The sequence below is a fragment of the Rhea americana genome, unplaced genomic scaffold (genome assembly GCF_003343005.1).
Source record: "Rhea americana isolate MKP2758 unplaced genomic scaffold, rheAme1 scaffold_75, whole genome shotgun sequence".
Taxonomy (NCBI): domain Eukaryota; kingdom Metazoa; phylum Chordata; class Aves; order Rheiformes; family Rheidae; genus Rhea; species Rhea americana.
Window position 1 is genome coordinate 4,020,806 of NW_028186923.1, and position 16,489 is coordinate 4,037,294.

The 16,489-nt window shown below is 43.6% G+C and overlaps 1 protein-coding gene across 2 annotated transcripts in view; it reads right to left on the minus strand.

Moving 5' to 3' along the window:
• The window catches only part of SETBP1 (SET binding protein 1), a 240,819-nt gene that overhangs the window by 59,741 nt on the left and 164,589 nt on the right, over positions 1-16,489 (minus strand). For both annotated transcript variants that reach the window (XM_085322235.1, XM_085322234.1), the window contains one exon: positions 11,993-15,458. In XM_085322235.1, the coding sequence (XP_085178361.1) occupies positions 11,993-15,458 (3,466 nt within the window). The remainder of the gene's footprint in view (positions 1-11,992; positions 15,459-16,489) is intronic.

Consider the following 16,489-nt stretch of genomic DNA (forward strand, 5'->3'; position numbering starts at 1 on the left):
ACGACAATGCACGGAGAGGCCAGCTGGACCCCACTTGCACATTGTCAGGAGCAACAATACCATGTTATGCACATGAAAAGTCACAGAGATCTGCCCTGGTGCAGGAGGAGATCTGCTGAAAGAACCAGCCACCCTGACGGCCATCCAGCACCCTCGTSCTGAGACCACCTCCTCCTCATGGCCAGATAAATGCCCTTGGGTTTTTAGTGGGATTACTGGGAGTCACACTGTTTAGTCATAAAGAAAGATTCTCCCTCTCTTTCTTCTTTCCCCTGTAGCATTATCCGGTCTTTCAGACTCCGGTGAAGACTAAGTGCCTACCTAGTAACGTAACAGCATTCTTCATTAAGGAATTTACATATAGAGAAAACTAAACCTGACTAGCAACCTAAAGAGCTATTTTGTAATTTGATGAAATGGTGTGACCTACCAAGAGACTTACTCCAAAGATTTTTGTGTGCTAATCTGATGCTAAGCACACAGAAGGACTTCTGGGATACTAGTTTCTTCTCTTGGGTGTCTTGCCCACCACTGACACTGCATTGCTATAATTAACACATCAATCAAACTAGTGAAATGGAGGACCAAAAGCTACCAAGGGACTATTGTTTCAAGCACTTTGGATGAACACCTGTGCTAGCCAGTATTGTCACTGGGGAGTAATTAGGTCTTCTGCAAATCATAGGAGGACTCCTACATCTCCAGTTACCTTCTGGCACCTCTCACATAACCACTGGCTAATTGAGGACTTCAGGATAGAAGGGATAATACTGAGAATCAGAGAAAAGGAGAGAGCTGCTAGTGCTTTGGCCAGCATTCTTGAAGTGAGAAGTAACATCTCTTCCCTGAAACATTTTAATTAGTGTAAATATATCAATACTATCCACATTTTAAGCAGGCTTCATGATTCACAGTGAATCAGAGGATGCAGCTGCCTGCTCTATGCTCAGGTATGATGTGAAAGTGAAGTAGAAAGTGCARTAAAGTAATAATAATGTACTGCATTTACAGAGCTCTTTTATTTTCTAACATTTTAAAGTCTTACCAGTATTAATTAATTAAAGTCTTGCAACAGACCTTTGAGTTGGGCAAGAACTATTATATCATTATGTCACTAGGTAAACCTGGAGAGTCTGAAGGCTAGATTGAGACCGTCTGCTTTAGGCACTCAATTTATTTGTTGCAACATCTAAAAAATAAGTGCCTGGCTCCAGGAGAATGATTCAGAGCACTTAAGTCTGCATAACCTATACAAGCAAAGCAGGGAGACAGATGCCTCTGAAGCAGCATCCAAGTGAAGTTCACACCTTTCTCCAGCAACTGATGAGTGAGCTGTGGTGCCTCCAGAAGATGATGTAGTGCGGTTGTGTACAGCTGCTCAGATGGAGGCACTAGGAAACATTGTTCTCAGGTGTGTGCCAGAATGAGTGCTTAATTCAAGACTCAACGATATGCACTTCTGCCTATGTGGGATTCAGGATGCAAATTCCCTTCTGAAGGGCAAGCACCTGTGTGGGGAGATAAGTGGGAGGAGGAAGCCTAAGGTAATAATGGTTTCAGCACTTACTCAGAAAATGCAAAACTAGAGACCTGGGTCATCCAGCCTAAAGACCCCRGTGTTCCCACTTGCTAGGACTACATCAGGGTACTCTTAATGCTGCGGTGGAAGCATGACTTCCTCCTGCTGGAGCTTGACAGCCAGAAGTGTAGGATGCAGAGGCCAGAGAGAGCGAGCCCAGTGAAAGGGGAGGTCTTTTGCTCATACTTTTTCTGTTTGAGAGCTCCACTGGATAAAAGGTATGAATAGTTAAGCTGGAAAACAAGCTGTTCCTCACCCTCCAAGATTAGCTGACGATCAGGAATGTCTGAGTATTTCCATGCTGCCAAACTGTCTCTTCTCTTGTCCCTCTCCTGTATCCTAGTAGCCAGATCACCCACACTCTGTGCTTGCTACTTGGCTCCTGGCATCCCTTCTGAAGAGAGCCATTTGTCCCACCCAAGAGGAAACCTGGTCATGGCTAAGAGGACAGTACCATGCCATGTTGGCTCTTTACTCGGTGCAATACTACAAATCCTGAAGTCTTCAACCCCCCAGCTGGCCCTTTCCAGAGCATGCACAACCTTCCTGCAGTGTCACACTAGAAAGCAGATGGCTGCAGCAAAGCTCCTTTTCTGGTATCTGTATTAGAAAAAAGCCAGAAATAAGTATAATTGTATCCCAGGGCTATAAGGAGATGGAGCCCAGTGGAGATCAGGATCAAATACTGTGCAGTGTGGCTTGGTCTGTCCTCTCTAGAGGCCCACAGCTCTGAGTCACATCAACACAAGCCAGCCTGTAATAAGCAGCCCAGAGGCTTAGACTCTTTTTCTGATTTGGCCCACAAAAGCTGTATAAATATGACCCAAATTTGCCTTGCTGAAGTGTTTCATGCTATCTCAAAATCATCTAAAACCAGTGGGTTTGGTCAGAGCATGACTTAATGAAGTGGACCCTTTTCAACACCTTGGGAGATATTATAGCTCTGCACCCATTTGTGAGTCATGACGGACTGCCAGGAACTACACACCTAGCTCCTTTGAGCTTTCAGCTGCAGAACACGTGGAAAACCATACGCTTACGTGCACAGGTCACTCTTTAGTCCAAAATGTACTGTTCAGATGTATATATACTCAGTGCCTCTGAGATGTAGGTGTTACTTCAGATGAGACAGACTGAACCATTTTCGGGGACTCTGACACCTCCAGTTCATTTACGTGAGGACTTATGTTGACTCACTGATGGCCTAAATCACATTTACTGACTTCTTCAAACTATGCAGAATGTCAGAAACAGACCTGAGAAAAAAGACTCAAACTGTCCTAAATTTGGGCTTGAGCGTGATTTATTACCATTTTTACCTGGTAGGGGTTTCTTTGATCTCAGCCAGACTGCTGATTAGCAGTAGAGAAAGAGAATTTGGGTTAATGCATCCTGCTCTACCCACTCCTTAGCATAAGAGTGACTCCTATTAGTGTTTTAGCAGTTGTCCTTTTATGCAAGAACTTGCAGAGCTGACTTGGCTAAACTTTTAATGGGTATGCTTCTAGTGTGGGAGGAAAATTTTAAGCACTGCTTATTGTTACTTAGAATTACACACCCAAATGCCATAGCTCTATCCAGAGTTCCCAGGCATCTAGCTGCTTTACTATCTACTACAGCATACGATATCACAAATAAGATCTCCCTTACCGCCTAAAGTAATGYCATGATGCATTGTAGGATCCCAAGAATGCTGGGTTTGCAAAACATGTGCATTACTTCAGATTGTTTAGTAGGAGATCAGGCAACACCATAAATTTCTGAGAAAGAAATTTCTCTCCTGCTTTTATTTACTAAGATGCTGTCTCACAGACCAAAACAACAAAATTATGGCAGATTGCCAAGCTTACCAACAACAGCCAATATCTGCCTGGTATCTCACAGAGGCATCCTCTTTCCAGAGGCCTCCGGCTTCTTTCCTGCCACATCTTTACCGTTCAGCCTGTTCTGTTGGAAATAATAAACTTAAAGTTTTCCAGTGGACTTGGCTGAGTAAAATACTCTTTTGGGCAGTCATGCACAGGCGCACGTATCGACTGCCCTGCTAGCAGAAATCTTGGCCCCACCATGCCAAGGAGATGTGCTATTGTCCTCGGGTGCACTTCTTGAGGCCACATGTGGGGCGTACACAACTCCACCCTCACTTGAGGTGGGAAACATGTTCAAAGTGGTTTTGAGGTTTTGTTGAGAAGCAAAACAGGAAATCTGCTCTAATCTGGAGTTTAACCATTTTTTGAACTTGTTCCTCTCCCAATTTTTATTTTTTTAATAGAAGATAAATAAATATCAGAATGCCAACTCCTCTGAAACCAAATACATCTCAATTATGGGATGAGTCCAAGCTTTTATTGGTGCAGACTGGACTTCAGGCAGCAAAGAAATACTGGAGTAGTCCAGGAATATTTTTTTTTTAAAGCAAGCCAAGCAACTCAAAGGCTGTGTCAACTGTCTTAAGTGCTCTTATGCCAACTAATCATAGCTGGCACGGAAAACAATGCTGACTATTGCTACGTTGGAGGCAGGGAAGGCCAAAGACACAGAGCTGCGATGTGCCATCTGGAGATACACCATCGCCGCAGAATGGCTGCTTTGTAGCAGAGGAAGGACCACAGAGTGGCTCCTAAAAATTAATGAAAAGGACAACAAGCACTTCAGTGGGGCAGAAGGCAGAGTGAGCTTGTGGGCAGAAAAAGAGTTAATTTAAGAGCCACAGGAGCTGCTGTGCTGCCAGCATGCGCTAGTAAAGTCTGCTTTCTCCCAGATCAGGGGTGCAAGCCTGCCTCCTCCCGCGCCCGGCCCGCTGAGCCAGGAAGGCAGTACCACAACCATTGCTATGGACATCTATAAATGTGTTCATCTGAACCACCAACCTTTCTGGTAACCCTGTAAAGCATGGCAGCTGGACTTACAGCTTTAGTAAAGCAAGCCCTGAGAAAGCTCCAATGAAACCACTGCTCTCCTCAGAAAGACTGCCAAACAGCCTGGGAATGGCAAAGGCTCTTGATAACTGCTGGTCCTGATGTGGGCCCTAATGACAAAACCCTCCATGGTCAAAACTGTAAACTGCGGTGCACATCTGCTCAGTGGTACATTGCTGATTCACATGCTGTGGCACTGCCCTGCAAAGTCTGCCTAGTTGCCTTCACAACTTTATTTCTAGGGCTGCATCAAGTCAGGTTTTGATCAGGTTCTAGGATCAGATATGTTGATGTCATTCACAAAAAAAACCACAGTAAGACCAGCAGAGTTATTGGCAGAGACAGTAAAAATTGGCCATGATATAGCTTGCAATTGGGACCATCCAGGTAAATTCGTTGTGGCTTACTGCTGGTTTATTTAACCTGCCTTTGTATGCTACATGAGACTCTGTCAATGCTTTTGCTGCTGTTCCAGCATCACTCTGACGTCAGCACTTTTATTTGATTTTCTGTCACTGTTCTCACAGATTAAATTTCAACCAGTGACCCAAGGCTCGACCGCTCATTAGCAAATCCCTCTGAGCTGTCTAGTACTGCCCTTTCTTCATGGTTTGGTCTGCATTGCTATCCTGAAGCCTACTGAAATCAGCATTACCCTGCGTGCAAGTTAGATCAGTCTTGGTGCCGCTGCTGAAGGCTATGGAGACCCCTACCCAACTGAATGTTTTCAATGATAAACCACTGCAGATTCCAATGATAACTCTTTGCATCTTTTCAAGTCTTCCAGGTAATGTAAAAACACATCCATGTAAAGCCAAAACTTTCCATTGCACCCCTCTCCTCACCCTTTGATTTATAGGGGACATATCTTCTGATATCTTTCTCAATCGAACCTTGCAAACAGGGCATTCTTTCTACTTCTGCGGGTCAGCATTAATAGGCTTAAGCAGCTATCACGATGCTCTTTCAGGTCTCTTTCGCTGTGATCCTTGAATAAAAAACTCTTGGTAGGCAGCTGGAATGAAAAAGCTGCCTCAGAATATATTCTAGAAGTCACAGATCCAAACTCTCACTTAGGAATTTTGGCTGGAGGAGATGGGTGTCACCCTGAGGATATTATGATCCAACTTACCAGCAAATATCTCAAGCTCAGCTCTAACTATACCCAGCTTTAAGTTATACTGACAGGCAGGTTCATAGTGAAGATACACCCTTGCCTTCCATGTTTTACCTCCTCCATACATCTGAACAGATCTCTTGCCTTGAACTTAGATTATCAGTGCCTTTGAGCAAGAAACGGACATGCTTTTATATTTGGTGTGGTCCAGAACTGTTGCATACAATCTTTCTACTCAGTCTTTTTAAAGCTGTCACTTAAGTATTTAGGCTGAGCACTGTCAAAATCCTAATCGTGCCCTCTCTCTAAGTTAATGAGATCTCTGCAAACCCTGAGCTGAGGCTGCTTCCAACAGCAGGCGAGAGGCACAGGACAGGTAGAGCACAGCCACAAGCAACCCGATCATGCAGCATCGACACATCCATGTGACTTTTCCCTGGCTTGCCCCCTCTTTGCCTCCACGGAGACTTTACTCTAGAGGTTGAGCTCGCTGATTTCAGTGGAGACAATCTTGATTTACGTTAGGCTGAGACGAGAATCAGGCCGTGAGTCGTTATTGCCTTTTAAAGCCAAGAGCCCCGCAGAAGCCAATTGTGTCTAAAGTGAAGTTGCTGCACACACAATATGGAATCTGCACAATTCCATAAACCAGCAGTGGTCCAAATAAAAACTTCAAACAAGACATTCTGGCATTGGCCAGAAAGAGAGAAGATAAATAGCTCGGAGACGCCAAGCTGCGAAGGAAGAACTGCTTGACTGTTGGACAGAGAGCAAAGTGAGAGGAAGAAATTCAGCAGGGTAGTGGGAGGCTCGCAACACTCCCMAAAAGCATAGGGGTCATAACATTTAATCTGATTAATTCATCATTGGTCCAAAACACCTTGTACTGAGCCTCAGGCAGCTCAGCAAACATACCGTCATTCAGAGGGGAAATAAAAGATTGGTTGGGCTGTTAGTACTCCAGCTCCCTCTCCCACTCTGTCCTCCCTCTTGCTTCTTCTCTCCTTGGTCAGTGCAAGTTTTGGAAGCAACACAGTAAGAAAGTAGCAGCATTGGAAAAAAAGAAGAAAACCGCACAACTCCCTGTATTTCCAACACCTTGCTCAAAAGCCTTTCAAGCAAAGCTTCAACTTGTTTTCTCCATCATTCTTATTTTTTGTCAATGGCCCATTCCTCTATGAAATGCCACAGGCAAAATGGAGTAACAGGCAAGCTAGTTCGGCCTCCTCTCTCCAGGACTGAAGATTCAGTGGAAAGCAACAAGAAGAATCATTACCCTAGTGGACCTGAGCAGTATTTTAGAGGTTGTTTCAGTATTTTGGTCATACTCATAAGCACCTGGGGGCCCAGACAGATGTTTTTATGAATGTGATTATATTTACAAATAATGGTATTTTGCAAAGCTTCAATTCTAGCTTTTATGAGCCAGAGAGTAAAAACACTCAGGCTGTAACTGTATGGTGCCCGTCACTAACCAAATGGGAGGGCAAAAACCTCCCATTTAGGAGCCTGGGKTGTCAATGGAAATCATGCCAGAGCTGGAGGAAGGAAAGGTGCCTGCTATTCCATAAATCCATAAAAAGTGAAGTTAGTGTCCGACCCTCTCTTGACGTCCACTTCAAGCCCTGCCAGTGCTCCTACTCTGCACCTTTGCCTATTAGGCCTCACCACAGCTCCATAAGGCAGGAAACTGCTTTTATCCCCCTTTCACAGGCAGACGCTGAGGTTTACTGCAGTTCAGACACTTTTCTACTTCCACGTGAGAAACCTATGATGGAGGAGGGAAGTGGAAGCTGGGTCTCCAAATCTCAGAGGGAAGGGCAGCTTGCTTCTGGTTCGACATACACGTACCCATACACGCACTGCCTTAAGACACCTAAGTCCCATTGGGTCACATGCCACTAGGCAAGAAAGCAAGGTTACTTATACATGCTGATTTTTATTGATAATAGATGAACTTTGTTCGTTCACCTGGCTGCCACATCTCCTCCCTTGTTCCAGTATGCAAAGGTGCATCTGTGAGTATATATTAAAGGGTTGGTCAGTATAGACATTCATATCATGTCTCTGAGCTGGTCAAATGAGAAAACATTCATCAAGGAGTGTTGGATCAATTTTTCCACTACTCCTGAAATAATATATTCACTGCAGAATAATGAACCAGTTCTGYAACTCTGGAGCTATAAAAAAAAATATTCATGGAAAATATTATTCCACAAAAATCAGCAAGGTTTGATTAATAAAGCAGTTAGTTAATTCTATTTGTCTGGCTCTAGAAGAGCTGCTATACACATTCAGAAGAACAAAGTAAGTTTACCCACCACTGAAACACAGATCCCTTCTTGATGTAAAAGCGTGGCTGATTGAGACTTCATGATAATAATTCAGAACCGTGCAAGCTGAGGAAAGGGGAAAAAAAAAAAGCCCCACACAACGAAAAGAAAACCTTGCAAGGGCTTTACCAATATTTCATGATGTTTGTTTTGCTCATAGCAAGTCCTGTTTTAAATCACAATAATGCATTTGACTTTTGAAAGAGGACGACCAAAGATTTATTCTGTGTTGTGTGGAAATGGCCCATTCCAGCAAAAACTGAGCCGCGGAGGGGGGGGTCTGTCAAGGAAGAAATCTCATCTAGACAAATGACACTACTCARCAGAGCATGGTTACTTATATGTGTGTTTGTACTGACATCAGATGAATGTTGTTCATTCATTTGATTGTCACTTCTCCTCCCTTGTTCCAGTATCCCTCCTACTCTCCTTTAGGAGGTTTAATCATCCAACGTAAGGCTTTTTTAACACGAGCAAGGGCACTTTTAAGATAAAGATGTTAAAAAATAACTTTAAACAAATACTACATACAGACGTGCATTTAGTAAAAGTGGTTTACATATGTACACACACGTGGCACAGCCTCTCTTCACCCCCTCATGCCCTAAGAGCCAAACACTACTTGCTGTGTAATGCCTATCCTTGATCTGAAACTGGTACTGATCCCTTCAGCGTTAAGCCAGCATCCAGCAACACACAGACGAGTTAAGGAGGAAAGGTCAAATCAGAAGAAATTCAGCTTGTAGCACTGCTAGCCCTGGAAGGTGCAACGGGTGTAGGGGCTCAGAGGCAAGTTAAGCATTAATTTGAGATGTGTGTCATGCTAACTATACCACATTTACAGCCTGATGATCACCACCTTCCTAATAGCTGCATATGATTAACTTTATATTCCTGTGAATTTAATGTGCCTGGTGTCTGTACTATACCTGATGAAACCCGTGTACTTATTAGCTGATCTTTGAGCCATGATGCCCAATATGCAAGTAAGGCAATCTTTGCTTGTATAACCATCAGCCAAAAGAATAATAAGAAAAAAAAAAGCAAGCGTGATGACTCTTCTCTTGACATCCTAGTCTTCCTAGACTATAAGATCATACAGGGGCTTTAAGGTTATATGGCAGGATGATTTCTTACCAAATACGTACAATCTGTGCATAGCATGGGGAAATACAAWTTTTTTCAGAAATGGCTAGCTGCTATTATAACATGGATAATAATAAGAAAAACAGCAACAACACAGCAGTGCCCGCATCAGCACACTGCACTGAAGCTAACTGCAATGCCTATATGCTGGAGAACACTAAATGGTTCTCTTTCTCTTATCACTTATCCCTGCACAGCGTGGGTGGCGTTTTGCTCCATATTTCATCTCCAGCAACACACAAGGAAGGTGCAAATGGCATTACTGAGCATGCCAAAATGCCCATGCAGTAAGGATAGCAGTGAAATTGTGATACGAATCTATTTTTGGCTTCCATCTGAATATTCAGGAGGCCTCCTCTTGTCTCTTGTCATGTTATTTTTAAATGGTAAAAGATTACAAATACTGCATGGCAAGAACAATCAGATTATGGAATCGCCTCCTGGGACAGTGCTATATATTCCCATACATTTTTTTTTTCCTGTTGCCTCTTATTTTTATGCTTAGTCAATCACTGCTTAGACACCTTAGGGAAACGCAAGGTGAATGAGGAGAAAGGAGGTCAAGGTTATCGTGAAAAAGTTTAATCCCTCCTCAGTGGGAACCAGTTAATAGCTACGGCCAGACTCAAGTACGGACCTCAGTTGGGAATCCCAGTGAAGGTCAAAGGCAGAAAGAAAAAAAAAGCTGCACTGAGATCTGAGACTGTCATAAGCAGACAGATGTTCCTAGGCTTTAATGAGCAGTCTTGGCTCCAGGCCTTTCTTGGCGGAGCTGTTTAGCTTTAGTATTTTTTCCTCTTGTAGTGTAAGGTATGGCTCTGGTTAGTTAGCTRCTGCTGATTCTTCTATCTAAATAATAGCTTGACAATGAAGAATCCAGTTCATAACCTGCAACTTGATGGATTAGGTCATGGCAAATGATGTGCAGTGGCAACCATGAAAAGTAAAAATAAATAAAAATAATAATTGCAATTTAAATGAGAACTAGTTCTAAAGTTTAAACAGCAGATCTGAGGAAACTCCTATTGCAAGTTCTACCACTCAGTCTTATTTTTACTGTCATGGGCAATAAATTGAAGGAAAAATGACAGGTAACGGACTTTTTCCTTAAATTCTTCTATATCAAGGGCAGCCTGGTGGGGATCACACCCTCCTCCCCCCTCTAAAACTCATTTGGSTTCATCAGCACTGAGAATTTTCTCCTGACAATTTACTATTTCTGAATTAAACATATTGGGTTGGAAAATAGAGGTTTATCAAACATGTTCTGTTCAGAAGGCAAAGAAACTACAAATTAACTATTATCAAACTGTGAAATCAGTAACTTCACACTGGAGRTACAGCTTGGTTAAAAGTTATGAATACTTTTAACCCATGTCTGCTAGGATACAACTTTCTTACTGCAACAGCCAGCACAGTGCTTGGAGAATAAGTCTGGTTCTTCGACAAGCATATTAGCAAACCTGATACAACCAGGGGCTGAATTCAGTCCATTTCCAACAGTTCTGTATGCCACACTTCTGTCACCATTGCCCTGAYTCAAGATGATAATGTGAACAGATATGTCTGCATGAGATAAGCTCTCATTCTAGACTGTTTCTCATTGCTATAGTCCAGATCCTGATCTCAGTGAAGGAAACAGAAATGTCTAGGTGGCTTAAACATGAACAATCTTTGGATCTCAATCAGCTACAAGTCAAAAAAACAAAACAAAACAAACACTTAAGAGTCTTACATTGGCAGGTTATATAAATTCTCTGCTCTTTTTGTGTTCTCAGTTGATTCTGCCTTTTCATTTTGGAGGTTATGAATTATGCTTCTTTGAAGCCCCTTTTTTAGGGCACGAGAATCTCATCCACCACAGGTTGATTCGGTCAAGCTCATCCTTTTCCAGAACCGAGTGTGAAATCTGTTTTGTGATAAATATCTCATGGTGCAGGAGCTCTGGGCTTGCTCCCAAGCTAGATCCATTTATACCGTAACAAAACACCTGCCTCTGCGTCATCACGGAGGCAGCTCTCCATTGTAAAGTACAATTCAGTCTCTCAAACAAGATTCATATTCCTTTCCTTTCCCTCGCTGACTATGGGAGAGGAACAGATGTCCCAAGCATCCGAAAGGAGCTTCCTCCCTCCCCGTCAACCTAGATTATATTTCCAAATCATGAGTCCTAAAACTCTTCAGAGTCAATCGGCTAGGGCTTACTGTTTCCATGAACCAGCCTCCTCCCACGGACMCTCAATGCTCAGGGTAATTACCCTGCATGACCCCTGCCAACTGGAGGCAACAGATTTACACTAGGATTGTACCCAGGCTCTCTGTAGATGTAGTGTGGCCATCACCATGATGGGTCYGCCTGGACTGGTGCTACACCACACTAATCGCAGGACACTGACCCAGCTCCGCAGCTTCCCACGTGTCTACCCCAGGTCATCAGCAAATGGCTTTTGTCCACCTCATGGACCAGAGAGGAGAGTCTCTGCTCTGTACTGTGGCTGCACTGCCCCAGGCTGGGCAACAACTGCCACGCAGAGACATTCAATTCCAGTAAGAGGGATGTTTGCTTTGGCAACAGGCATGAAAATTGCTTCTGTTGCAGAATGCAATGCAGATATTATTGGAGGAAGTGCCACAAGCTAGGATAAATGGGAAAAGGCAGGAAAAATATTTATAAAAAAAGCTGTGTAACAACTCAAAGCCTTTTGATAGTTTAGGCTTAACGTGTAGTCAACTTTCTCACYAGTCTCCCTAAAGCTTGGATGGAAAATGGGAGTCCAGTATTTAAGGCYAAAGAAGTTAATGACGCAGAAACACAGCTGCTGAAAACAGCAGGTCCCTCTTTGTTCAACGTTAAACAAACAAAAAMCAGTAAAACGAAATAGAATAAATAGGAGTCTACCTGAAGTGGCTGAAGAATCGTAAGTACTTCTATCCTTCCTATTCGTCCTGAAGGGCTGAACGTCCTTTTCCCTGTAAGTTCCGAACCCTTCAAAGCTTCTTCGTTTACTCCCACTTGCATCATTGTCCCGCTTGTCGCTTGAGGAATTCATTTCACCAAACATGTCCAGGGACTCTGACCTTGCGTTACTCTCCGTATTACCAGAGTATCTCTTTGTGCAAGAGTCAATGGGATCACTGCTTGAGTCACCTTTATCTTTACTCTGTGTCCACTGCTGGGCATCAGAAAGTGATAGCGTAGACAGCGTATCCACTTCAAAGTTACTCTTTGAGCCTTTGTGTCCGGTTTCACAATGCTGGTGCTTCTGTTTCTCCTTATGCTTGCTTTTTTCATTGAGCAGGGAGAGGTCTTTATCTGAGCCACTTATCCTTTCATTGATCGCRTGGCTGGAGAAGCCAGTGGACTTGCTAGCAAAGAGACCACTCAGATCTTCATGTGTCCCCAATATCCGCTCGTCCTTATGCTTGTGCTTATGCTTGTGTTTCCTTTTGTGAAGTCGGCCACTTGAAAGGCTTGTCCCTCCAACCTTTGGAGGAGCCAGAGAGGACTGCATGTCTCCAAGGCCCATTCCCACAGGTGTCTGCAGGTGCACTCCGTGTTTCGCTTTATGCTTGGCAGTGGTGGACATCTTCATATGAGAGCTTGCATGGAACTGGGGCGGGGGCACGGTAGGTCTCATAAATGGGGAAGCCGCTCCGAGCGTGTGAGACAGGTACAAAGGAGCTGGATACTGACCATAGTAACCAAGATTCATCATAGGCATTGATGTGTAAGGCATTCCATAGGGTGCATAGTAACTCCCACTGGGAATAGGGTAACCGAACCCTTGTAAAAAAGGCACCTTTGTCATGGTGTCATTGGTTTTGGCAGGTCTACCACGCTTCTTCTTAGACTTCATGTCRGAGGTCCTGCGAAGATAGAGCAATGGGTCATACTGAATATATGGCACAGGGTAGTAGTGATCAAAATTAATCCTGAAGATGCTGGGATATGGATTTTCATGATAAAATGTGTAACTTCTATGGGAAATCCTGAACACTTGAAACTTATTGATGAGTTCCTCAAGGTCTGCCAGAAACTGGAGGTCATCTCTGTTCTGCAGGCTTTTCCTTTTCCTCTTGTGCTTTGGCTTTTTAATGCTCTCATGAGAGAGAAAGTTATCTACAATGAGATGTTTCTGCCGGTGACCATGCCTGTTCTTTGTGCTGGTGTCAGATGGGATTGCCTCTGGATTGTCCAGGGTGCAGAAATCAAAGGAGTATCTCCGGCGGGATTCTGAGCTCTTTTCGGCTTGGTCAGAAGTGCTGTTGTTATCTGTACCTATCCCACTGTCGCTTGGTATGGTTTCCTCACTGTGAGACTCACTCACTGGCGACAGCGTAACTTCTTTCAGAGAACCTATTTCACAGAGGTGGGAAGGTGAATTAGCCATTAACCTGGGTGGAGACAGCTTCCAAGTTCCACTGTGCATTCCTTTCTGGGTTTTTGTAGGAAGAGCACTGATAGGTTGAAGATTTGGCATAGTTTTTAACTCTGAAAAATTCATTTCAGTGCTTGCAGGACTAAGGTTGCCATTAGTCCCCACTAACTGTGTCGAAAGCGGATGAATAGCTGCTGGTGACGATGCCACAAGTGACTGCAGGTTGGAAGGCACTGCTGGGTTTTCTGGCTGGCTGGAAACAGGCCTTGAGTGCTTGATGGCTGTCTTAGGTTCTTCCGGCTGAGGCTGCAGCTCTGCTCTGGGCTTCCTGCCCCGTTTTTTGCCAATGTAGATAGTCCCCCTCTTGCTGACATTGATCTGCTTCCCTAGTCTGGCATCAATGGTTGTTGGCCCTGCACTAGACGGTGGCTGAACTTTTGCTTTTAGAGCTATGTTGCTGGAGCAGGAGGACAAGATCTGATTGAGAATATTCTTCCTCTTGAGGGTCTTCATTTTATTAATGGTCTTGATGGTCTTCTTATCCAAGACCCCAAGTTTCCCAACCTTTTTGTGAAACTTGAGTTCACTGATGGACTTGTCCTCTCCTGGGACCATCTGGGCCAACTTGGCCAGATTCCGTCTCCTCTTCCTTTTCTTTGTTCCTGGAAATTCACGATTGATTGGACTCACTGGGCTGGTAGAGGTTCCCTCATGAATGGTTTCAACAGTGAGCAAAGGCTGTTTCTTTGGTCGTCCTCTTTTTTTCTTGACAGGTGTGATCACAGTAAGACTGTCTGTATTGGTATACAGAGGGCTGGATGGTGTGATGGGATAGGCTGAAGGAGGCTCCACCATCAGCTTCTCAGATGTTGCCATGGAGGCCTCCCGAAGGATAGATTTAGGTTTGCTGCAGGTCCATCTCCGCTTAGCTGCGAGTTTAGGGTGCTGGACCTCAGACAATTTGCTAGCCGTGGGAAGATCGGTAGGTAGGAGYGTGGATGTCACAGCTACGGATTTTCTGAGCCTAGTGGCACTGTTGGGGGAAGCTTTGTCAGTGAGCACACTGCTTTCAATAGCTACTAAAGGGGACTCATTTTCAGTCACTTTCCCTGGTTTTGTGGCTCGAAGATCTTTTTTACTCCCCTCTGATTGCGAGCTAGTCCTGTTTGCTACTTCACTGCTCAAAGGAAGTCCAGAAGACAGGCTTTTCTCCTGGATAGTTTTCTCTATGGAAGATTTTGTAGATTGCCTTTTTTTCCTTTTGTGGCCAGATGTATCTGTTGTTGGAGACTTTATTGGGATAGTGATTCGTACGTGACTGGTGTCACTTTCAGAACTGCTAGCAGAACTGGGATTCTGCTTCGCGGGTGATGCGTCTAACACACCATCCATTGAGTAAGACTCCTTCTTCCCGTCCATGCTGTCATGGCTTTTGCTGTCAAATGCTTTCTGAGCACTCTTCACCCATTCAATGTCTGTGGTTTGGATGGTTTGACTTATCAAGTCTTTTTTGCTGGACTTCTTCTTTGTAGTTGCCGTGGGCTGATCGGGGGCCTCCAGCTGCACACYTCCCTCCGGATCGACGAGAGGCAAAAGCCCATTGCACTCGGAAGCACTGCCAGGCTGGGCAGCCGCGCTGATGTTGTTGGGTGACGGGACTGCACTGCAAATGGCAAGCTCTTTACTACTGACCGATAGCTGCCCCCATGTGCTTCCAGCACAGGACTTCTTCGCTTGAGACTTGCTGAAAGAGACTACTGGCTCTGGAGCAGGGACCTTGGCGGCACTAACAGCTTCTCGACTGCATTCTGTATTGATGAAACAACTCTGAGAAGTGGATCCAGTATCAGAGCTTGCAGACCAGTCAAGATGGTGCTGATTGCTACTTTTCTGCTGGTGCTTTGATTTTAAGGTGTCACCGGTGAAGTCTGGTTGGAGGCCTGGATCATAGTGCAGAGCAGAATGTTTTTGTGGCCTGTCATAAACCTGAAAGGGAGGAGAAAATGAAAAAAGGGAAAAGTTAGTTTATTGGTCAAATCATAACCACTAGTTATAGCTCTATGACMACTCTCCTTAAGCAACGTCTTCTTAAGGGTTAGGAGCCTTATAAAGGCTTCCTACACTTGATTCAAATTTGTGTTTGGATTTATGCATTGTAAACAAGTTTTGTTTTCCCATTCTAAAACAATGAAAATATTTCCATAAATGCTAAATTGCTACGGAAAMATATTCTATTAATTTTTAATTAAAACACTATTAAAATATGCCTTTCAAAGGATGAATGGTGCAACCCAGCCTCCTGGTGAGAATCYCTTTTTCCTTAAAAATAATCCCTCACAGCACTTGACATATTGGGCAGCTCAAAAATGGAAGGATTACGCTCATTGTTGTAAACAGAAATGTAAACTTATCTAGGAAGCGATTACAAACAACARGAAACGTAAGGTTCATTTACCTACAAAGCCCAAAGCCACAAATATTTACTTGCTTAAATTCCCACATAGGAGTCATCCCTGCAAAGTCAGTCTGAAAATCATATGCATAGTGTCAAKTCTGTAAGGCAAACCTGGCAGGTTCAAGACTTGCACTGCTCTCTTCCCATTTTAATAATCTGCTATTTGCAATGTTCGTAAGAGATATTTCCAATACTATTTCTAATCTAACAGCACCCCTTCAAACCACAGGAGTTACAGTACAGGAAAAATTATGCTGAAGACTATTGCAGAGCAAAAAAAAGTACTTTTTCTTGGTAGGCCTCCTTCAGGTGAAGAAATTATGTTTATTATTGCTGTAACCTTTCAAGAAATTTCTTAAAAAAGAACAAATCCATTTTACTTTTACTAACTACTGACCTCTAACTATTTGTTTCCTGTTATACTTTTTTTTCTTTTCTTTCTCTCTCTTTTTTTTTTTAATGGATCAAACTGTGAACTTTATTTCATACACATAGTATCACAAACAACTATTCTCCACAAACTGTGATTGTAATTACACCATTCTGAATACCAAATAAATGA